General features: G+C 39.4%; 1 protein-coding gene and 3 long non-coding RNA genes across 6 annotated transcripts in view; 3 read left to right on the plus strand and 1 right to left on the minus strand.

Annotated features, from left to right (window-relative positions):
• trappc11 (trafficking protein particle complex subunit 11) overlaps window positions 1-14,676 on the minus strand; it is a 28,364-nt gene extending 13,688 nt beyond the window's left edge. The window contains exons 1-16 of one of the 2 annotated variants that reach the window (XM_088009296.1): window positions 14,353-14,676; window positions 11,808-12,033; window positions 10,823-10,992; window positions 10,613-10,683; window positions 10,283-10,397; window positions 10,101-10,200; window positions 9,551-9,624; window positions 9,310-9,406; window positions 8,979-9,112; window positions 5,760-5,901; window positions 3,533-3,626; window positions 3,051-3,130; window positions 2,437-2,515; window positions 719-773; window positions 493-638; window positions 333-394 (exon numbers count right to left, since the gene is read on the minus strand). In XM_088009296.1, the coding sequence (XP_087865422.1) occupies window positions 333-394; window positions 493-638; window positions 719-773; window positions 2,437-2,515; window positions 3,051-3,130; window positions 3,533-3,626; window positions 5,760-5,901; window positions 8,979-9,112; window positions 9,310-9,406; window positions 9,551-9,624; window positions 10,101-10,200; window positions 10,283-10,397; window positions 10,613-10,683; window positions 10,823-10,992; window positions 11,808-12,011 (1,623 nt within the window). In that variant the 5' untranslated portion in view covers window positions 12,012-12,033; window positions 14,353-14,676. Of the gene's footprint in view, window positions 1-332; window positions 395-492; window positions 639-718; window positions 774-2,436; window positions 2,516-3,050; window positions 3,131-3,532; window positions 3,627-5,759; window positions 5,902-8,978; window positions 9,113-9,309; window positions 9,407-9,550; window positions 9,625-10,100; window positions 10,201-10,282; window positions 10,398-10,612; window positions 10,684-10,822; window positions 10,993-11,807; window positions 12,034-14,093; window positions 14,310-14,352 lie in introns of those variants that run through there. The other variant, XM_088009297.1, reaches the window with a different exon arrangement.
• Window positions 1-14,754, plus strand: part of LOC106911700 (uncharacterized) — a 407,869-nt gene extending 393,115 nt beyond the window's left edge. Inside the window, exon 6 of the long non-coding RNA XR_015764418.1 lies at window positions 14,717-14,754. This is a non-coding gene — a long non-coding RNA (uncharacterized LOC106911700). The remainder of the gene's footprint in view (window positions 1-14,716) is intronic.
• On the plus strand, window positions 4,206-4,787 carry LOC148156665 (uncharacterized). Its single transcript, XR_015764421.1, has 2 exons — window positions 4,206-4,263; window positions 4,674-4,787. It is a non-coding gene; the product is annotated as an uncharacterized LOC148156665 (long non-coding RNA).
• Window positions 14,755-14,885: 131 nt separating the features above from the next.
• LOC106909383 (uncharacterized) lies at window positions 14,886-20,404 on the plus strand. 2 transcript variants are annotated; one of them, XR_015764422.1, is made up of 3 exons: window positions 14,967-15,269; window positions 15,378-15,485; window positions 20,227-20,404. It is a non-coding gene; the product is annotated as an uncharacterized LOC106909383 (long non-coding RNA). The 2 variants fall into 2 exon arrangements; XR_001416072.2 differs by having other exon boundaries at window positions 14,886-15,485.
• Window positions 20,405-22,116: the final 1,712 nt, after the last annotated feature.

Here is a 22,116-nt window from a genome sequence, read left to right on the forward strand (position 1 = left end):
AACTCATGTAACCTTGGTTATATGAGTTATAGTTATAGTTATCAACCTTATCAGGCCAGTGTCACATGAAAACCAGTTCGATGAGAACACTGTTTCCACCAGGCAGTTTACTGTGCGACACTGAGTACGTGTACGCGGTCATAAAAATCTATCCATGCACGGACATCTCCGGCGGATGTCTGCTTTGAGCCCGCGTGGAATCCGCGCAGATTCAGCGGACTGATGTACGCCCGAGTATATTGGGGCCTTAAGGCTCACAAAAGTTGATTTCACATGATCCTGCCCCTCTACTTCTTAATAAAGGAAGTTCTGGTCTAACCCTTTGGTCTTACCATTAAAACTTTAAAGAGATTCTTCTCTATCCTGGATTTCTGCTCCTCTTTCAGGGTAGAAGCTGAAGGACGAAACAGAAGTAATCAAACTTAGATCCAGTTGTGAGTTTCAGTAAAACTCTCCAGTGTAATCTGTAAGGATGATTTGGGGTCCTGGTACCTCTGCCCAGCAGCTCCATGCAGTAGATGACGTAGTCTTTGACACTGGCCATCAGATAAGCACAGTGCAGAGCTGTGGTCAATATGGCCGTCAGCAGAGGCCACCAGCGCTCTGTGCGATAGTCACACATCACGTAGTCCAGCAGCCTGACCAAACACAAACACAGAGCATGTAGCAGCTCCTCCCTGACAAGCTGACAGTGGAACACGTGCAGCACAGGGCTCACTTTAAGGCTTTGGTGTAGTCTTTAGCATGGTAGTATTCCTCTCCCATCTGCACCACTGCAAACGAAAAAAATAAAAAATAACGCTTAGACACAAGAGGGTCAACAGGAGTCGTGATGTGCATATGTCAGTAAGTACAGATGCACCAATTTAAAAATTTGGGCCGATATCAATAACCAATATCAACATTGCTGTTATGACTGATAAACAATATTTACGACATGATATATATTTTAAGGTTGCACCTAACGATTATTTTAGTTATCAAATACTATGAATTAATAATATGAATTATTTGGATGATTAAATGAGTAATCAGATAAAAAAAATTGGCACATTTTGCAGATTCATTTAAGCCATTTATAAAATATTAGAAATATTAGAATAATATTAGAAATACATTCAAATATGCAAATAATAAAAAAAAATTTACTGAAGAAAGCAAACATTTTATTGCCTAAAATGCAATAACAGCATTATTTTAGAGAATGTTTCATCAGTTACAACAAATGATGAATCTGCAGCTAAATAATTCTGTTTTGTTTACAGAATTTGTAGAGGAATATAATTATTTAATAGTTAAAAGTCATATTGTTGGTTGATTCACATTAAGATATGTTTTGACTGAAAAGAAATGTACTGTGTCAAATGTACTGGGTCAATCTGACCTAGAAGTCAGAAAGGAATTCAGATTGGAGAGATGTGGAATAAACAATCACCAAAGAGGGAAAGGTTAAGTTATTGTGCAAGAAACCTTTGGCAAACGTCTTTCCTGCTTGCGTGCGAGAACGTCGGCCAGGAATGGGAAAGAATCTTTGTTTGGACAGATAAAGAACCAACAACTTGACTAATAGTTCTTCTGATGAAGTAGATTTAATTTCCAGGAGGTCAACCCCTAATTCTCGGAACTTCCAACACATATCCAGTGTAAGACGGAGCCAGAATTGCTATGCAAGCGAGGTTCGGTAACGCCATTGGTCAAAAGTTTTCCAATACATAACAGTAGGGCTGGAATGGTATAAAAACCTGATATCAGAAGTAAGAGACAAGACATTTTGGATTCTGAGACGATGAAAATGAGACGATGAAAATGTGATGTGTGAATCCGCAGATGTGCATTAAATGTCTTCCTGTTTATCTATAAGCAGAGAGAATGGAGTTTGTGTATCATTTCTTATTTATGTATTCCATGAGGTTAGCACCTTTAATTCCTCTATAAATTTGACCCTGGTGAAGCTAAAAATGCCACATGAAGAGATCTAAGTAGAACAGATTTACAGAAATCTGCATATTTTTGGCTTTATTACCACTCTAAGAATGTTGTTCTTAGATGTGTTTTGAGTCTGTTTACTTCCGTCAGCAATTAATCGATTCCTGAATTAGTTGATGGTTATTTCAATAATCGATTCGTCATGATTGATTGTTACAGCACTACCGTTTCAATACCTTGAAAAACACAAGCATACTTCTGACTTCACTACTGCTTCTCTGTTTCCCCACAATCCTTTGGTGCATCGCTATCACTATCACGTGACCAACCTCCATCCTTCCCTCTCCAGAAACAAACGGCAACAATATGGAAAAAAATATTGCTTGTTCATATCAGCTCGGTTTCATCAGACCGATAAGTTAAAAAATAACTAGTAATGTTTGATACCAACGTCAGTGCTGATATATGGTGCTGTTAGGAAGACTGAATGGAGAAGAGGCAAACACTTACTCAGGTGACTCTTCATTCGAGGGCACTTGTACTTCTTGAACTGGGCCACAGCGTTACTGAGAAGTGCTATTATCAGCTCCTGTGAAGTCAGACGCAGACACAGTGGGTTTTACTTCAGCAGAGCAGCAGGTGGTATTCACAACCATTCTTTACATCAGAAGCTACTTGAGACCAGGACTGAGCTTCAGACCACATGCTGCAGGAGATCTAAAGGATGATGCTCACCATCATCCACTGGGTTTTTACAGCCACTAAAAGTTTTTCCATCAGCTTCTGCTTATTTATTATGTTTTCAGAAAGTGTTTTGAACTTCAGCAGTTCTCAGCAAAAAGATTCGGCTTACAGCATTGACACTGCATTTTAGCAGGAAATGCTTTTTAAAGTTCTATACTGAGATAGATATACAGATGTGGTAAAAAGAAATAACATGTTTTAAATTCTGCTGTTTAACACATGCAGGAGTTTTGACTCAAATTATTTCACTTCACTTATGTTTCATAAATAATGTCTATGGATTCAGATGCATTTTTTGGAACCTACTCCCTATTAACTAGATGGAGTTGTGACTATGATGAAGAGCAGCTTAGCATAAAGTCAGATGGGAGTTTCCTTACAGAGTGTGGGACATCTCTCTCCTTAATCTGCAGAGCCAGGATCCCCAGCTTCTCCTTCTCTGGATCTGTTGGATCAATACCTAGAAATCACAACAATGGTGAGTTCAGACCCTGTGTTAGCTTCTTAAACAGGTGGAGAACTTTACATTAAATTGTTTTTTTACTTTAAATTGTGCTGCAGATTCAAAGTGATCTGCAGCAACAACTTTCAAAGTTTTCATTTTAGAAATACTTTATTCATCCCAAAGATAAATGAATGTTGTTCCAACTCTCATCATCCAAATATGCTGATGATGTTAGACTAAAAGTCTCCATGTGTTTGTGTGTGTGTGCATGTGTGTGTGTGTGTGTGTGTGTGTGTGTGTGTGTGTGTGTAGGACATGTTGTGAGGACATTTTAGATTTAGTGATGCTGCTTTCTAGTCCAGATCTGATCCAGGTCTGCTTCAGTTTAGTAGTTCAGGTTAAAAAAGAAAAACATACTCTGGTGTCCTTGTCTCCAAGGTCTCTGTCCATAGAAGTCCAGTCCTCCACTCTGGGTGTCTAGGGGATCTGGGGAAGGATAGGTCGTCCCCGCCTGAAGAAACCAACAGTGAAACCCTCAGATTAATTGTGTCCAAACATTTTGCCCCAGGGGTCAAAACTGGCCAAATTAAACTACAGGCATATTTAAGGCATATTAACATATTTTCTTTAAATTAAAAATGCCACACTTTGGACACTCCTCCCTAGGTGGACTTAGGCTTAGTCAATACATATCTGGAGAAACGAATACTTTTTTGTGTTTTGCCCTTTCATCCACACAAAAACTCAATTTAATATCAATAAAAACAATTATTTATAAAAACTCTGAACAAAGAGGATATTCTATTTGTGTTTGCATGCCTAAATGGGAAAATTGAGTCTTAGGGTTCCGTGCATTACAGTCTGGAACAAATAATGCGCCAATATATCCACGTACTTGCGTTGAGATGATTTCTAGACCACACGGATCCACATGTTTAACTGGCACCATATTTAACTCCTGTCAGAAAGTTGTGGTTGTTTGGAACATAGACATTAATACGTAGACGCCTCATGGAGCGCTGAGTCGTACGTAATAGTGTCGCCATCTTCTATGTGGCAACAGGGCGATCGGAGCTCCTTAAGTCCTGTGCTGTGTGTTTCAACTGTTTTACGAAACAAACTGGATTCATTGGCATTACCTTTCACAGGTAAGGATAAAAGATCAGAATTATTTGACTTTGCAGCCAGAAATTCGCTTCTAAACAACCGAGAAATATTTCCTATGTAGCTAAATTGGCCCGAAGTAACCGCAAATTGTTAGCGTAGCAGCTAACGTTTTAATACTGTTATCTAATGAGAGAGAGCTGATGAAAAACCACTGTTAGAGAAGTTCATTAAAGACCAGGGGATTTAGTGAGGAAAGATCAGTCAGGATCAGAGCTGGAGCTGCTGCTCTTCAGTCTGTTTCCAGCTCAGCTTCACCATGTCGGTATTTAGCTTTAAAGACGCTATGAGTCAGAGCCCAACATGCTGAAAATGTATTTTTCTGAATGTGAAGGAAACATATATGTATTTTCTATTAACTTTTGGATAATTTCTCTTTTATCCTTTGCTTTAGCCTGTGAACCAGGACGTCTCAGAAGTCATTGAGTTCTCCCAGTGTGACCAGCAGACTGAAGCCCTGCCTGTGGCCAGTGTTCCCAGTATAATAAATAAATGTTTTATTCTTTCACTTTTTGTGTGTTTTTAAATATCTCAATCTAAAGTATTAGTGTATTAATACAGCTTATGTAACGAAATAAAAATAATTTACTCTGTTAGAATTATTTTCACTCTTTGATGCAATAGCAGAGTTGACATACTGTAATAAATATTTTTTCTCTGGAAAAAAGTAAGAAAAATATGTAGTTTAATGGTTGACAATGACTGATTTATAAATCAAGTCATTTCTCAATAATGTATAAAAATAAATACAAGACTCCCGACCCCACTGAGGGACAAGGGTGAAAGAAAATGGATGGATGAATAAATACAAGATAATTTGTTTCTTGTCTTGAAACGTTAAATGTACATTCAATTGTGGAATTATGGAAATATGTTCTTTAATTAAACGCTGTAAAAGTGTGTGCTCATTAATGCCAATATAAAAATTATCAGATTAATTTCTATCAAATAAAAACATTGTGCTCTTTATTCAGAAATGCCCCAAAACAATTAAATAATTACATCAAAAGTTAGAAACTCTGTCTTTAGTCATTTCTTAGATTGCCAAATATATTAATGTGTGTGTGAGAAATTGTGTCAATGACAGGAATTAATTTAAGATACTTTGTAGAACGGCACTTTGTGAAGTTCGGTCCATTTACTTGTATTAGCTTACTGGCACATATTCCACATTCAATATGGCGGACGCTGTTGTATCGCAGCAACGGCCGACCCACTTTATGAGGCATCTACATATTTATGTCTATGGTTTTGAAGCATTCTGATTGGCTGACAGGTTGTAGTTATGAGCTACACTGCCCCCTATAGGTGTGGCATGTTTATAACAACGCTCAGGAATGGATTTGTGCGGGTTCATGAGAATGAAAACTTTCGGAAATCAATCTGGTGAGCACGATGTTATTTTTTTAAAATGATGTGGAGGATATATTTGTATTTGAAAACACCCAGCTAGGTGTGTACAGAGCGTTATATGTCTGACCTGACAGAGCTGCTGGGCCATCTGCTTCCTGTCCTGGCTGTAACAAGCGGCCTGCTGGTAGTAGAAACCCGGGTTCTGAGTCTGGATGGCGGTCAGTCCCAACTTTATGGCCTCATCGAACAACTCGCCAAAAGACTGGAACCTGGTGGAGAACAAAACGCTGTCTGAGGCCTGATGCACAGCCTGCACATGTTTACAGCACTGTCTGGCTTCAGCCCTCATCAGGTCTTTGACTCTGATATCAGCCAGTGGTTCACTCTCCCACAGCACCTTTCTGACCTCATTAAGGCTCACACACACACACACACACACACACACACACACACACACACACACACACACACACACACACACACACACACACACACACACACACACACACACACACACACACACACACACACAGAATCAAGCAGGGCTTTCCAATACGCATCTAAGACAGAAATACACAAGTTGTATATTTTCCTATTAGAATATGTATGACACACTGCAAAAACACAAAATCTTACTAAGTATTTTTGGTCTAATTTCTACTGCAAATATCTTAGTACACTTGAAATAAGAGTAAACTAACTTACAAGATACTTTTTAGCAGGATATATTAGGAGCTTGTTTTAGGCTCTTGCACTTGCACCAACACTGAGTCACCTGGTGCCTCAGGCACTAAGCTTGTTGCAATAAGCAAGAAATCCATTAATCATATGATAAATAAAAAAGCAACTATTGTTCACTGTGTACATCCACTCCCATTTGCACATGAAAAACACTTCAACGACCTATTTTCCAGATATAGTTCTAAGCTCGCAGGAAACAGTCATGTTGTTGCCAGATTCTAAAATTGGGCGAATACATCCTGAGATGTGCAAAAGCGTGATATATTACACTGTTATTAACTAGAAAATTCCTGCAGAAATTTTAAGGGGCCTGCCAAAGTTTGCCCGTCGGTTTGGACCCAGCTTTCTGATGCTAAAAATTAGCATTAATGCTAAAGAAAGCTTCAATGTAGTCAATAACCTGTGGAGAGTCAGAAGCATGTGGACTAAGCTGTACTTGTACCATTCAGTATGTTAAAATTAATGCATGAACTAAAATATGCCAAATTGCTAATGTTAGCATGAAGACTATCAGTCGTATGTGGGGCATCACTAGCATGTTGTCTGTTATTGACTTACTCCATTCAGTATACTAAACTTGGCAAATAAGTTAGAAAATTAACTAAAAGGTAATTTTAGGTAAAATGCTAATGCGTGCAAGGAAGTGCACTAGTGGGTGGCAGTGAAATGCTAATGTTTGTGCTAATGTTAATAAACTGCCTTGCTGTGCAAGGCAGTTCACTATCCTGAGAAAACAAACATAAAAAAAGCTTAATATTATTGCACCGCCTGTGGCGGTGCACTGACATGAGGGGAGTATGCAGGCTTTTATTTTGAAACTTTCAGTAAGCTTCATTTGAAATGGAAACACTAATCCCATGTGTAACAGTGGTTTGGTTAAACCAGTTATCTAACACAAAAAAGAGCAATTACATGATGTAAAAATTGTCAAGGCTTTTATTTTGAAAATGTTCAATAAGCTTAATTTGAAATGGCCACACTAATTCCATGTGTAATAGTGATCAGGTTAAATCAGTTATATAATGCTCAAAGCATACCAGCCAACTCCTCCTCTATAGTAGCAGACAGTTCCACCATGTTGTAGTTCTGACATGCTGCTCAGGCCTCTGTTTTAACTGAGTCTTGGCCATTGATAGAACTAGAGCTATGGCAGTTATGGCTGCTGGTTTGTAGTCCAAACCAGCAGCTCTGCCTTTCTGTGTATTCTGTTGCTATAGCGATGAATCCTCAGCCGACTGCTGTGTGTGTGAGAGACAGAAAGCTGGGGAAGGATTTCTATCTTTGAGACACCCATGAAATGCTAATGTTCACTATCCTGAGAAAAAAGACATAAAAAAAGATTGATATTATCAATCTGCCTATGGCAGTGCACTTTCGTGAGTGGAATTTTCAGAGTTTTATTTTGAAACTTTCAGTAAACTTCATTTTCATAACCACACTAATCCAATGTGTAACAGTGGTTTGGTTAATCCACCTGTATAATGCCAAAAACAGGAGGTAGTTCTAACTGCCAGCTGAGGCCTCCTCTGTAATAACTGAGTGTTCCACCATGTTGTAGTTCTAACCTTCTGCTCTGCCCTCTGTATTAAAGTGTTCCGCTATGTTTAGGACTACAGAGTCTTTGTAGTCCAAACCAGCAGCTCTGTCTATCTCTGTATTCTGTTGCTATAGCGATTAAACCTCTGCCAACTGCTGTGTGTGTGAGAGACTTTATCTAACTTTATGAGACACCCAGTGAGTTTTAATGAAAAAAGCAGTCCGAACGACTGCTTCCCGTTCATGATCCGTAAGGCTGATCCAAAAACCGTTTGAAGCATATTAGAGGGCTATTTGTCGTCTCATTTAGTACCATGATTCATATCTGTAGCTTATTCACAGTAATTGCAGTGGTGAGAGAAAAATGGTGTGCGCTGAGCTCAGAAATTTTTCAGAAAAGTCTGAAAATGAATGGTGGAGTGCCTGAGGTTACCCTGTCACATGATTTTGAGAAAAAAACCGTCAGCCCTAGAGAAATTTTGAAAACATTTTACGGGAGCAGGCATGCATATCAATGTCATGACCGACTTTCATACCAATAGAGCAATTTTTGCACCCATGAGAGCGATTTCAAAATTACTTTGGGGTCAAAAATCCACTCCGTTTCTCACTCTAAAAAAGCGGCAGTTGGTGGCAGTTACACTCTGCGTTTCGGCAGTTGGAAATTTCGCTTGTTTTTCTCTTTTTACGTCGCCATCGTAACTCCGATCCCCAATAAAAATAATAGCTCCCTTCTCGGCATCGAGCTGCATGATTTGATACCACGTTTGTGGGTGGGCACGCAGCGATACAAGCCGCATTAACGGTGATGGAAGAATAATAAATATAGAAGAAATAAAAAGAATAAAGAGACATTCTATTGGGTGTAGAACAATAGGTGCCTGCCATTCAATGCATGGAGGCAGTGACTGACCTGCTTCGCAGGTCAGTCACTGCTCTCCCTATGCATTGCTATGGTCAGGCCCCAATTATCGAACTAACACTCCTAACTACAGTGTACAGGTTTCCCTCTCCTGATGGTGCCTTAGCTTTCATGGTGATGTGTTTAAGTGCAGCGTGTGCATCTCACTGTTTTGACATCCATGCAGAGTGCTCGAAGGCCAGCTCAGCACAGCCAATCTTCTTCTTACACAGGTCGATGTGCTTCCTGAACTGAGCTATGGCGTCCAGAGGAGTGTTGTGCTGGAAACAGAGGCGGCAGATCTGCAGAGGTTACACACACACACACACACACACACACACACACACACGCGTGCACGCACACACACACACACACACGCACACACACACGCACGCACACACGCACGCACGCACACAAGGAAACATGAAACCAGTCATCAAACTGAACCAATCCAGCAAGTCTATTGATGCATCTGGACTCAGAGGAAGTGGTCCTTGACCTTGTAGTTGATGAATCCTGCCATGGTCTTGATCTCCAGCATGTTGGTCTCATGTGCTCTGAGCTCATGCACTAAACTGTAAGCAGCTCTGTAGTACCTGCAGCCACAGAGATAAAAGGGTCCTAGAACTAGAGCTGTGTTCTCAGCAGCTCTAGGTCACAGCAGTGTTTCATGATTATCTTAGATAAGTCTTGTTTCCCCCTTCATTTAAAAGGGTTTAAATGTCATGAATTAAACTTACTTGAGAGCGTTCTGGGTGTCCTGCTTCAGTTCACTGAGGAAAGCCATTTTAAACTGATGTCTAACAAACAGCAGCTGCCATGAGCAATGCCAGGAGGAAACACACACACACCAGGGGAGAGAGGAGCATTATATGTGCATGATAACACACTCAACACGGTTCACTTTACTGATTTAAAAAACAAAAAGAAAACATGTTTCATTTTCTGTCTACTACATTACTGTGACAGTTTGTCCTGGGTTTGTCCACATTAGACCAGTTCAAGCAATTCATGTTCGTTTTAAAGCATTAAATACTGTTCACTATGAAAAATGGCAGATATCTGTACAGTAGGCTGACTTTACTGAAAACTGTAAGGAAAGAAGGGAAGGAATGAAAGATGTAGAGAAGGATACAGCATTTTGATAACAAAAGGAATGAAGTTTGGAAACATCAATATTTTTCCCTACTTTTATTTTCTTCAGACCTGAAAACTAACAACCCTCCCCCCTCTCCTTGGCAGGTCTACGGTTGTAACATGTCAGAGCGGGGAGTCAGGAGCCAGGTCTACCTGGTGGGTGGTCTTGTTGAGGAACTCCTTATGGGATTTGACCCGACGGATCTCTGTGTAGTAGTAGGTCTGAGCGTGCTCATAGAAGGCATTTTCCAACCTTAGAGGTGACACCAACAGACAGGAAGCTGAGCTCACACTCGAGCCAATCAGACCCACCCAGCTGCAGGCGCTTCCTGTACCTTATAATGTAGCCCACCAGGTGGTCGGTGTGAGGCAGGACAAACAGGCTCTTCCCAGACAGGTCGCAGGAGCTACAGAGAGCTGAGGCTCTCTCTGACGCCACCAGGTCCTCTCCTGTCAACACACGCATGATTCAGACAGGAACCACATGGAATGCTGGGAAATTACAAAGGGAATCAGCTTCACACATACACAGTACATCCACTTCCCAACCATGCACTACATTCTGCTGGGTTTCTACATGAGATCCCAATCAATACATGCACTGATAAAAAAAAGTGAAAAAACTTCAAAGGGTGTGATTACTTTTGAGAGACGTTGTGTTTTACCTGGAGGCAGAGGAGTTTTCTTTTGGATTAAAACCACCGCCACTTTGGTGTTTCTGCCCTGCAGACTGGTCCTATAGCAAACAGAACCAGTTCCAGTTCGGTTAAAACCCACTTTGCTAGCCACACAGCTAAGCTAACTCATACTGCATGTTGGCGCGGATCAGACAGTGGTACTGTAACCTGAGCACATTAATAACCACGCCTCCCCACCTGACAATTTCCACTTTAGTTGCGCATTCCGACTGCTTCTCCTTCCACTGCGGGTCGTCCCAGTCCAGCTCGTAGAACAGAACCACCAGGGCAGGGACCAGGTTCAGGTGTTTGTTCATCCAGCCAGTCTTCACGATGCCTTTTGGGATGTACCACTCATACGACGTTCGCTGGGCACACAAGACAAAATATTCAACTAAAAAGAAAAAAAATATAATTCCTTTTTTTTTGGCCGTTTTTAAACGTTGGTGCAGTATTCAGTGGGTGTTAAAGTACTGCTAGTGATGTAGAAAGATCATATATAGAAATGTAGTTATATTGAGATGTTCGAGCCAATTCAATTCAGAAATTCTTTATTACCCAAAGGTAAATTGAATGTTGCCGTAACTCGTTTTTATCCAATTATTTTAGAGTCATTATTGATGGTGAAGTTGTGAGAAGGAAAGATCTACAGTAGTACTCAGTCTTGCATCATATATGAAGAGGTTTCTGACTGATTGTTGCTAACATGTTAACAGCTAAATATCTGTGTAGCAGACCATATTTCACATTAACATATCCTGGATGACTCCATCAGTTGGTATAGATCAGGTACTATTTGAGTTTTTGAGATGCTGTTCAGCTACTCCAAGTTGTAAAAACAGTAGTTTGTTGCCAAGGTTGCTCATCATAGCAACCACTGAAAAGTAAAAGACTAAAAGCAAAATTCCTTCCAGCTGCACAACGTCCAGAACCAGAGGGAATAATTGTACAAACAGCGACTTCTCCACCCAAAGATCAATGAACAAATTCTAGAAAAAGAACTAATCAGAACTAACATAAGAGGGCTACTCCAACATGCTGCCACCATTAAACATATCTGCTTAAATCTATCTTCCTGAAAGCATGTCACTAATCTAACCTTGATTAAAAGCTTCCTGATCAGAGGTCAGAAAGGTTGGCTCCTCTGTATTTCACTAAACACATCTCTGAAGCTCCTGCTCACCTTAGTGCGGCATTTCGGATACTCATGATCTCCTGGGAGAACCTTGAAAGAGATGGGGACTCTGTCAGCGCGCCGGTTGGCACAGAAAGCATCCCAGATGGCGCGATGCACCGCATTGTACACTACATCCAGACCGGTTAGCGCTACGAAAGCCATGGGCCGGCAGCATAGCTCTGGGGGAAGCTCCCACTGGGATCCTGCCATCACGATGGTTCAGCAGACAGACCTGATGAGGAGCAACACGTCATTACAGGGAAGCTGACACTCAGTCTTTAGGATTCTGACCACCTACCAGGTCATGTCTGCATGTCTGTTTGCTAACTAGCAATAGTCACCCCACTCAGCAACTTTCTTACAATATTTAACAGAATTTCAGACAAAACAAAAGAAAAATACAATCAGTGCACCACTAGTTACAATCTTTTTTATTTGTTATTACTGGATGAACTTTTGAGAATTTCAGATAATAACATACACATAATCATAGTATCATCCATAACATCTTTTTATCAATCTTATATTTTGATCCAACAAACCCATGCTTGATGTAATAACTGGTTTCTTCATAAAGCAAACAGAACATTTTCAACTATATTGAAAATATCTACTGTTATGACATGAGTATGTGCCAACTTAGAATATTCTTCAATGTGATTTTAATAGATATGGATAAAAAATATATCCTGCATGAACTAATGCAAGATTGACTAAATAAGGGAACTGTTACAAGTTAATTACACGTCATTTATTCTAACAGTAAACAGGCAGGTAAAAATGAACACAGATCGTTACAAAAACGTTTCAAGGGAATAAACACTTTTTAGATTCATTCACTTTAAAATGAGTTATTTACAATTTTGCATACTAATTTTTAGAGGTGTGCCGATCGATCGGTCACCGATCAAAATCGGGCCGATTTTCGTGAAAAAGTGCATGATCGGTGATCGGCGATCATTGTCTCTTTTACCGATATCGATCACCTGCTTCTCATTTCGCAGCCTGCCTGTGCAGCTGGTCTCCTCTTTCCTTCACTCTGCGCAAACGCGCAGCAACAAATCCTAAGCGATGTGGAACTATAACGCACTGAGTGAATGGGGAAGTTTGCGTGTTGCGGCGGAAAATTAAAGGACGTCAAAATTCATAAACACAACGAAGCTAATACGACATATAAACAATGACATACTTGACGGAGTTTGGCTACATCGAGGCTCACTGCAGTAAAAAAGACATACGGAGGATCAGATAGCAGGTAAAGCAGCGCACAGCTACAAACACTCACCCGGATTAGCATGACGGTCAGAAAGCTAAACAAATAACCCGCAAAATTATTTAAGTCTTCGAGCTGCGATGTAAGACGCTGGTTCTGCTCTCGCTGTTGAACCGCTGCTACGCTACAGGTAGTATATTTCACAGACGGAGCGCCGCTTCTGCTCCACCTGGTAGTGACTCTCACACCGAACCTGCTTAAAGCTGCAGCATCTAACTAAAAAAATACATTTTACCTACATATTAAAACTGTCGCTGTCCTAACATGAGACAGATAATCTCTAAAAAAATAATCGATCTCCTCCCTGATCTGCATAATTACTCCTCTCAGTCAGAAACAGCCACTCAGAGCTAGCAGTAATCAGCTAGCCGCCATGCTAACAGGAAGTTTTCATTCAGTAACTCTGGATTGTTTATTGTAATGGAACCTGTTTTTGCCTTTGAATGTTAAGTTTTATACTTGAACTTTTTGGCAATGTTGAGAGGTTTTATTTGGGCTCTTTGCGTTATTTAGCCTCTTCAGAGCCTTCATATGTTATCAGTCTGTTAAAGATAGTATTATTAATAGCAGTACAATTTGCACAATACCTGTTTTGTTTAGTTGTCTTCTTGGAAAAAGTTATTAAAAACAAGTTTTTGTCTAAATTAAGGTGAATTCATGGTTCCTTTTTCCACATAATGTAACCGGTAGTGTTTATGATAAAAAATAAATAAATAATAATTATGTGATCGGTATCGGTGATCAGTATCGGTGTATCGGCCCTCATGGGTGATCGGTATCGGTATCGGCAGGAAAAAACCTGATCGGCACGTCTCTACTAATTTTCCAACTGTTTGGTTAATAACACAAAAACAAACATTTTTGACTCAAAAGCGGTATTGGATGGAGTTAAATCAATGAAATATCGGAATATAGTAGACAGAAGAAAAGTCCAATAGAACAGCAGCATAAGCAGAGTTTGTTAACAGGTCACAAGACTGAGGTTGGATTGAGAGGCTAACAGTGACAGGTCTGTTTACCTGGTTCAGCCTGAAGCCCAGCCCGGGTTACAACAATTCATGTGACAGCGATATGGAAACCTGCAGGACCTCCACAGAGAGGCTGCCAGTGTGGATTTTAGATAATACAGATAATCCAATCATGCAGAAGCGCAAATCTTAAGGCGAAAGCGGAACTAAGAAGATAATCGGACTAGGCTAACACGTAGCGTTTGGTCATTCTATACAAGACAAAAAATCCTTATCCTAAACGTGATCAAGAAGGTTTGAAGTAGAATACCTCAGTGACATCTCTTTAGGTGACTTGCTGACAGCAGCGCAGCAGGCTCAGGCTGCACTTCATGGACTGAAACAGAGAAGCTAGGAGCTAGCTAGAAGCTAGCTAGCTAATGCTGGGCGAGGCCACTGAGCCTCAACGCACTTCTAACCGGAAGCTGTCCGGTTCTGCTATCGGTTACTTCCTCTTTTGCTCATCAGCGCACAGCTCATCACTAACCTGTCAACCTCAACCAAACTGAAAATACCAGCTATTCTAGCCGGCAGCGACAACAACAACAAACTCCGGAGCTAGTTAGCCACCTCCGGTCATTTATTACTTCCGGTTCAACTTCTCAAAATAAAAGGGACAAATTGTACAAGTTTAGAAAAAAAAAAAAAAAAAAAAAAAAAAAAAAAATATATATATATATATATATATATATATATATATATATATATATATATATATATATATATATATATATATATATATATATATAAAAATAAGGACAGCTGTCTTATCGCTGCTTTGTACAAATATCCAAGCTTTATGCTAATATAGCAATTATTTAATTTTAGAATTTAAATTCCTCTAGCCTTGTTGGTCCGTGTATTTTCAGGCAGTTCGTTTTTTCGTTTGAAATGAAAGATGAGAAAACGGAAATAGACTCGTTTTTTCGTTTTCCGTTTAGAAAACCAAAATCGGAAATCGGATTTTTTTTCTCGTTATCCGATTTCCCATTTAGTTCACAAAACGAAAATGGAAAAGACGGATAACGAGCTAATAACGAGATAATTTCGATTTTCATTATTTCATTCTTGACAAGCGGTCTGTCCGGCTTACACAGGGGCCGTATCACACACATTGTGCTGGCTGCAGCAGACAAGCTTGTTCCTTTCAGGTTTCAGGCTATTTCACTATAGTATTTTCTGCCAACCGTAAGTCAGTTTAAGTAATGCTCCTGTGAGAAACAAATAATACTGGACATCTGGTCACCGAGAAAAATGGTTGGCCTGAGTTCTTAGTTTAGTTTTTTATTTTGAAAGGCCAGAGCACGGAGGAGTGGCTTTCAACACCTACCTGCAGCCATACCAGTCTCGTATCTGGACCAGCAAGATTGCACTGCACTGCGCCACCAGCAGCGATAAACAGAGGTAAGTTTGTCACAAAAGTTGTTTTAACCCTCGTGTTATGTTCGTTTGTGATGTACAGCTATAATGTTCCCGGGTCAATTTGACCCGGGAACACCTATCGTGTCAGAAAAAAAATATTCTCCAAATCTTTTTTGTGTCTGATTATTAACTCCTTTACTAACCATTTCAATCAATATTTGTGCAATTATGTTTTTTATTCCTCACAAATAAAGGATCAATGACAACAATTTACTCATTCGGACATAAAAAAATGTGATTTACATTTTTTTTATGGCCACTGAAAAACCTAAACACAAAATAACACTAAGTATCTTTGAAAGTGATTTTTTGTAAAAAATTTTATATTACATTTAGATTTTTTTTGAAGGGGTCATCTTTATAATTGAACTTGAGACACTATTCTGCCCTGGGTCAAATTGACCTGCTGACTAAAATCAAGACAAATGAGTCCTGAAGATGATCCTCCAGGTGGATTTCCAGTTTAAACCTGCATGTCCAAAACATAACTGGGTTTTTCATCACATGCTGCCCAGATTTTTATGTCACATTTAGCTGGTGTGGAAGGCATATATAGTGTAAATGAGCAGCGACCTCTGAATGCCAGCTGTGATCTTTATGAATGCCACAAATCTTCCGTCTACTGTGACATTGGGGCCTGTTTTATAGGACAGGAGAAGTTACAACCCACATGTTCCACACTGTTCTATTAGCTGCTAGTTTGTCTTGTCCATCGATTGTCAAATCAGATTACTCTGGAGAAAAGTCTCCAGAAACATTATGGCCCATAATATTACCCTGCCTGTCTCTGCATCCCTTAGACTGGCTGTTGATTCATTCTTTGACTTGAAAACTCTGGTCAGAATGAGGACCCCCCTCAAATATGCATCTAAATGCATCTGGTCCAGCTCCTTCCAGTTCTCTCCAAAAACTCGCCTTCCTTTTAGACTTGTCATTTCAACAATGATTTTCTGTATTGCACTAGGCACGAGTAGCTCAGACTGACTTGATGTCTGTGATGTGAGTTACTGCCATCCTGGCATGATCATCAAGAAGTTCCAGAGCTTCCAGGGTTGTCATCTTTTTATTTCCCTGCTGCTCATTTCCTGATCTCCAACAGTGACGATATTACATGTACCTTCAGTGTGTAATGCATTTAGGACTCCCTTGCAGAGAGTATTTATGATTCCCCCCCCCCACTTCTGCTGAGTGTCCACTCAGTGTGGGTGGAACAGAAAAGGTTCCTGTCAAAAGTTGCATGAACACCTGGTTTCTGGCAGCTTCCTAGTGAAGTAAAGAGAATAGTGAAAGAGTGGGTTTGTGTGCATGTTTAGGTGTGTGTGTGTGGTGTGGTGTTTGTGTGTGTGGTGAAATATGTCTCATAGGTGCAAGGAAACAAATAGAATTGGACATTGTTTTAACCTTTTTACCCTTCAACTTGTATGGCAGGTCAAATTGACCCATAACAGTACGTCTGTAACAAATGGACCTAGGGGGGGCTGCAAATGTGTAAAATGAACCATTTTCATTTTATACATAGAGTGCACCTATTAAGACAAATAGAAAAAGTTTCATGCAGAAAAAATACTTCTATTTTTTTTTTTTTTTTTAACTTTGAAACGGGTCAAATTGACCCGGAACATAACAGGAGGGTTAAGATGTTTTTAGGCTAGAAAGTAGCCCTCATAGCTTCATTTACGCACTTAGTTCATGCAGTTTCTTTGAAATATACTCCGGAGTTTTCGGAGCAGCGTAGCTCCGCTAACCGAGCCAAGCGTCTCCAGGCTCAGAGGCCGGGTAGAGTGTGTTTACCCCGCTAACCGCGGCCTGATCTCGGCAAGTCACTCTGTTGTTTTCCGCTGCCTGTTATCGGTTCGTAGCGGCTCAAATTGTGATATGAAGAGTTTAATGTGTTTGTATGTGTACCGTGTGATACGTGTATACAAATTGAATATTCTTCTCTGGAGAGTTCAACGCTTCTGAAGATGTTAGCATCTTCTCAGGTCTTAAAGAGCTCCGGCCGGATTTCCGGCTTTTGACCAAACGGTCCATCTCAACCCATCTTCATGGTCCGCCTCAACCAGACTGTAGTCTCCGGGGTTAAAGAGCTCCATCTGGGGGCCAGACTTCCGGCTTTTCAAAACGGCCCGCCTCAACTGTAGATAATAGACAAAGATGTCTGCCAATCAGAATTCTAGCTCCTGTGTTCTTGACCTGTAAAATGGTTTGTAGAAAAGAAGCGCATGCGTTCGGTTCGGCGGTTAAATCAAATGCGATATGAAAGAAGATGGAGTTTGTCTCATCCGGTAAAAAAACACGTTTACTTGAGAAAGGAATTAAAAACAAGTGGCGCTGGGCATGGCTAGAGGAAAGGGGACAAGACGGGAAACTGGCGGAAATTTTTACAAAAGGGGGGCGCTGGGATTTCTTTGGGGGGCGTTTGCACCTTACAATCACAACAATACCAGTTTAGACTTTGAGCAACTTTCTAAAACTGTATTTTGTAACATTAAATCATGCTTTGCTGCAACTGTATCCATGGCAGCTCTTCTTCTTTTCAGTGTTTGTAGCTTTTGGCGCAGCTCCTGCTAGTAGCTTCACAGCATCAGTTCAGCGTTGCACCGGCTGAGGACGTTGCTGTGATTCACTTTGTCTGCTCTCTGATTTTCTAATATTTTATGTTTTATTTAGGATTTTTGTACATATGTTTTGGCAGTTCTGTGATTATGTCAAAGCAGCAACTTATATTAAAAAGTGTTTTATTTCCGTTTGAAAGCTGCCCGCTTCCATGGAAGGACAACAGAAAATAACTCTTATAAACATGTAATTACTAAAATCACGATACCCTCACTTTGTATCCCTCTGAAAAATGAACCCATTTAAATAAAGAAATCCCTCCATGGTGATACCACGATAGAGAGCGTTCATTTTATAGCGTTAACACCAGAGCTGTAAGTGGTCCGGTATGAAACGGGGGTGATGGAACAACACAGCACTTTTAAATTTCAATAATCATAATACCGAAATTGTTTCCGTTGTTTTAAAAGGTTTATGTCAGTCTGCCTTTTCCCCATCGATACGCCTTGCACCTTAGGGGGTTAAAAAAAACAAAAGAAGGGGAAAAAAAACGACGCGCACATTGCGCAAAACTCTGAAACAGGAGAAGCGGGACGTAAAACAGAGCGACGAACGAATTAATAATTAAAAACAGAGAATCCGACGCTGAACAGTGAAAAATCAACACATGATGATTAGGCGGCGCAGCAAGTGATGAGTGAAGATTAGTGATGGTCAAATACAGTGGACTGGCAAGAATAAACAGACACTATTTCCAGATAAAAGGTAAAATAATATTGTTGAAGTGCCATGGGTTTGTTGAGACCATATTTAGTACTGAGAATAAATATATCTTACAGACCATAACAGTAAATAACTTATCACTTATTTATGTTTTTAATTAGATTTGATATATTTATTTCTTCAATATTATTTTTCATGTCAGTGTTAATGTCATGAGGCTGATGACTCCATGACACTTTCAGTTTGACTCATTAGGATTTGATTAAGAACCAGATTTGTTCTTTGTAATTTCTGTCCAGTAAAACTATTAACTTATAGGTTATTGATTTATAACCTATAGGTTATGTCTATTGATTTATAAATCAATAGACAGGTCTATATAAAGATATAATCCATGTTTCTGTCTCATATTTGTGAGGCATTAAAAGGACCTGGAACTTTTGTTTTTCCACTGAAAGCTCTGGTTTGCACAATAAATGCCATGTGGGTGAACTTTTATGGATGATACTCTGATGTCCCATTCTCCTGAAGGCAGCACAGAGCTGCACCACCAGAAATCGACAGAAACACTGAAGAGCAGAAGAGTTATGATTAATGTAGTTACAGTTCTATCTATGTTTTAATGTTGCAGAGCTCAGTCGTTTTGCAAATAAATCAAAGTTTAAACTGGCATGTTGAACATCTTTTTTCTGGTCATTTTGTGGAATATTTAACAACTAGAAAATGGCACAGAACAAGAATATTTTTTCCACTCTGGCTGCTGTTAGGCCTACCAATTTTAAGTTGAATGTTCATTGCATTTTTCGTAGACGCCTGTGAAAATAATTTCTATTCCCATGGGTTTTTTGTTCTCTGGGAAATTATTTTGATGATAAATACAGAAACAAGCATAAAAATCAAAACATCTGCAATAGTGATAGTAGTATTAATAATAAAATAATAGTCAGTGCAAAGTAGCCTACAAATTCTTTGGTGGGGGGCAGAGAGGGACCTGGATATGGGATGGGGACGCTGGCCCAAAAAAGGCTGAGAAACAGATTTAGTTGGTAATGTTGCATGTTCTAAATTACTTGCACAAACATAGACTGAAAGGACTCTTATCTAATGTTGAGGGATTTTTGCCTGTAAGGCAAACCTTTAGGGCACAGACATTTTACATTTTAAGTTGAAATGTACTGAAGTCTTATTTAAGTTTGAGTGTTTAGCTAATTGTATTGTTAATTGTATTGTTAGAAGCAATTGTTTCCATTATTCAAAGACACTTTTTATTAAACTGTGGCAATAGCAACGGTTATAGTTCATTTCTATCACCACTATAAGTGTCAGGCTCAGGATTTTTGTGTGTGTGTGTGTGTGTGTGTGTGTGTGAAATATATTCTTCCCTCCAGTTTGCTTCTTACGTGCAGCGTGAACTTTTTTTAATATTTATTTTTTATTGTTTCAGGCAGGGGGCTCTTGAGGAGGAGAGGCCTCAGCTCCAGGTTTGGATCCAGCTTCCCAGAATCTCCCAGTGATCCTCTTCCTACATATACATAAATTATAGGAATATTTTGTCATGATTCCCCAAACATTGGCTGAATATCTGCTTGTATGTTATTGTAATAAATACATTTTTATGAAAACATTTTGTCCCTGTTTATTTTGTAAGATTTCAGTTTAAAGCTCTGATTACATAAAGGTTGATACAAATTAAATCTGAAATAATTATTTTAATGTTTCTTGCTTATAAATCCAGTGCTAAGAAATAATGGAAAGAATCAACTCAAAAGTTTATGTTTATTATGTTCATTATGTTTAGTCAGTTGAGTCTAATAAGTTATAAGTAAATGGTCTCATGAAGGGGACAAAAGTTTTCATTTCTAATTGGACAGTCATACTTCACTTATAAAAATGTGAAAAAAAAATATTGTGAGCTGTTAAACCACAGAAGAGGATAAGGGGCTTATAACATTTTTCTAACACCAACCGATGTGCAAAATTATTTATTTAGATTAAAGTCCGAATTCTGAGATTACAGTCAGAATGATTACCTTCTTTCTTTCCTAAATCCTCTTCCATGCAAACATTTATTTAGTTAAGCTTTTAATATACTAATTGGCACATTTCCTACCTGGTAGAAATAGATAAATTTTTATTGTATTTTTTGGATAATCAACCTTTTCTGCATGCTTGTTCATGCATACCGGATTATAACTGGTATGCTAATGCTATTCAGAAATGAAAAACTTAAAAAAAACTATATGGTTTGTGTAGCCAAGTGGTGAGGCTTTGTTTCCACAGTGGCCACCAGAGGGGGCTGTATGTGCCAACTAGTTAGAGAATGGGGTGAAAACCGTTAGACCAGTAGAAGTAGCTTTGTCCTGCTTGCTACGGGGTGCTAACGTGCCTAACGGTTTTCTGCTGTCCTAAACGGAAGGTTTCTGTGACAAACTGTGGAGTTTGTTCGGGCTCCGGGAGAAATTGTGGGGCTTGGTATGTCTTGGCATATTGTGAGTTTCTGTTTAACGATGTCTGGCTCTAGATAAACGATCTGTTATTTCACTGAATGTATGTTATCTGACTTTACTATACAGTGCCAGTTAGAGTGAACGGCCTGTTGCCTTCCGAGATTTTGTGTTGTAAGCAAAGCTTACTATGTGAGTATTTTGAAATGTTACACTGGCTTGATTTTATTGTGGGAAGTCTGTGTGATTTTATTTCTTTCTTTTCTGGTAGAAGCGTGCCTGCTTCAGTTGTTGCCTTCCAAGATTTTTGAGTTGGAAGCAAAGCTTACTATATGAGTATTTTGAAATGTTACACTGGCTTGATTTTATTGTGGGAAGTCTGTGTGATTTTATTTCTTTCTTTTCTGGTAGGAGCGTGCCTGCTTCAGTTGTTTATGCACATTATATAAACAAATTTATTTGATTCCGTCTATTAAAGTAGCTGTCACTGAAAGATCTTTACCCAAAATTTACTGTTCTGTCTAACTCCAAATCAATTTAACAATACTTTATTCGGGGAATAAAAAAACAACAACAACCCATTTATAACTTTGTGTCTGGTTTTCTCATTTTACCAGGCCACATTTGAATGACTGGCAGAATGCTCTAGTCGCGGTTTGAGCGTCTTTTTAAACCAGAGCAGATTAAAGGTTGGTAAAAATTTGGCGGACTAGCTCTTTAGCCATTTACAGAATCGGAAGCTACATTTAGAAGCTACCAGCTTCATATACAAAACAACGTCACCGTATAAGGTTTTCTGTGTGAAGGTATCATGATTAAATTAAATACATGCCGCTTTGGACGAATTTACAAAAACAAAGTGTGCGGGACAGAGAGAACTTCCGGGTGAG

Source organism: Poecilia mexicana, unplaced genomic scaffold (genome assembly GCF_051168715.1).
Source record: "Poecilia mexicana isolate PSO_F unplaced genomic scaffold, ASM5116871v1 scaffold_10, whole genome shotgun sequence".
In the NCBI taxonomy this organism is placed as follows: domain Eukaryota; kingdom Metazoa; phylum Chordata; class Actinopteri; order Cyprinodontiformes; family Poeciliidae; genus Poecilia; species Poecilia mexicana.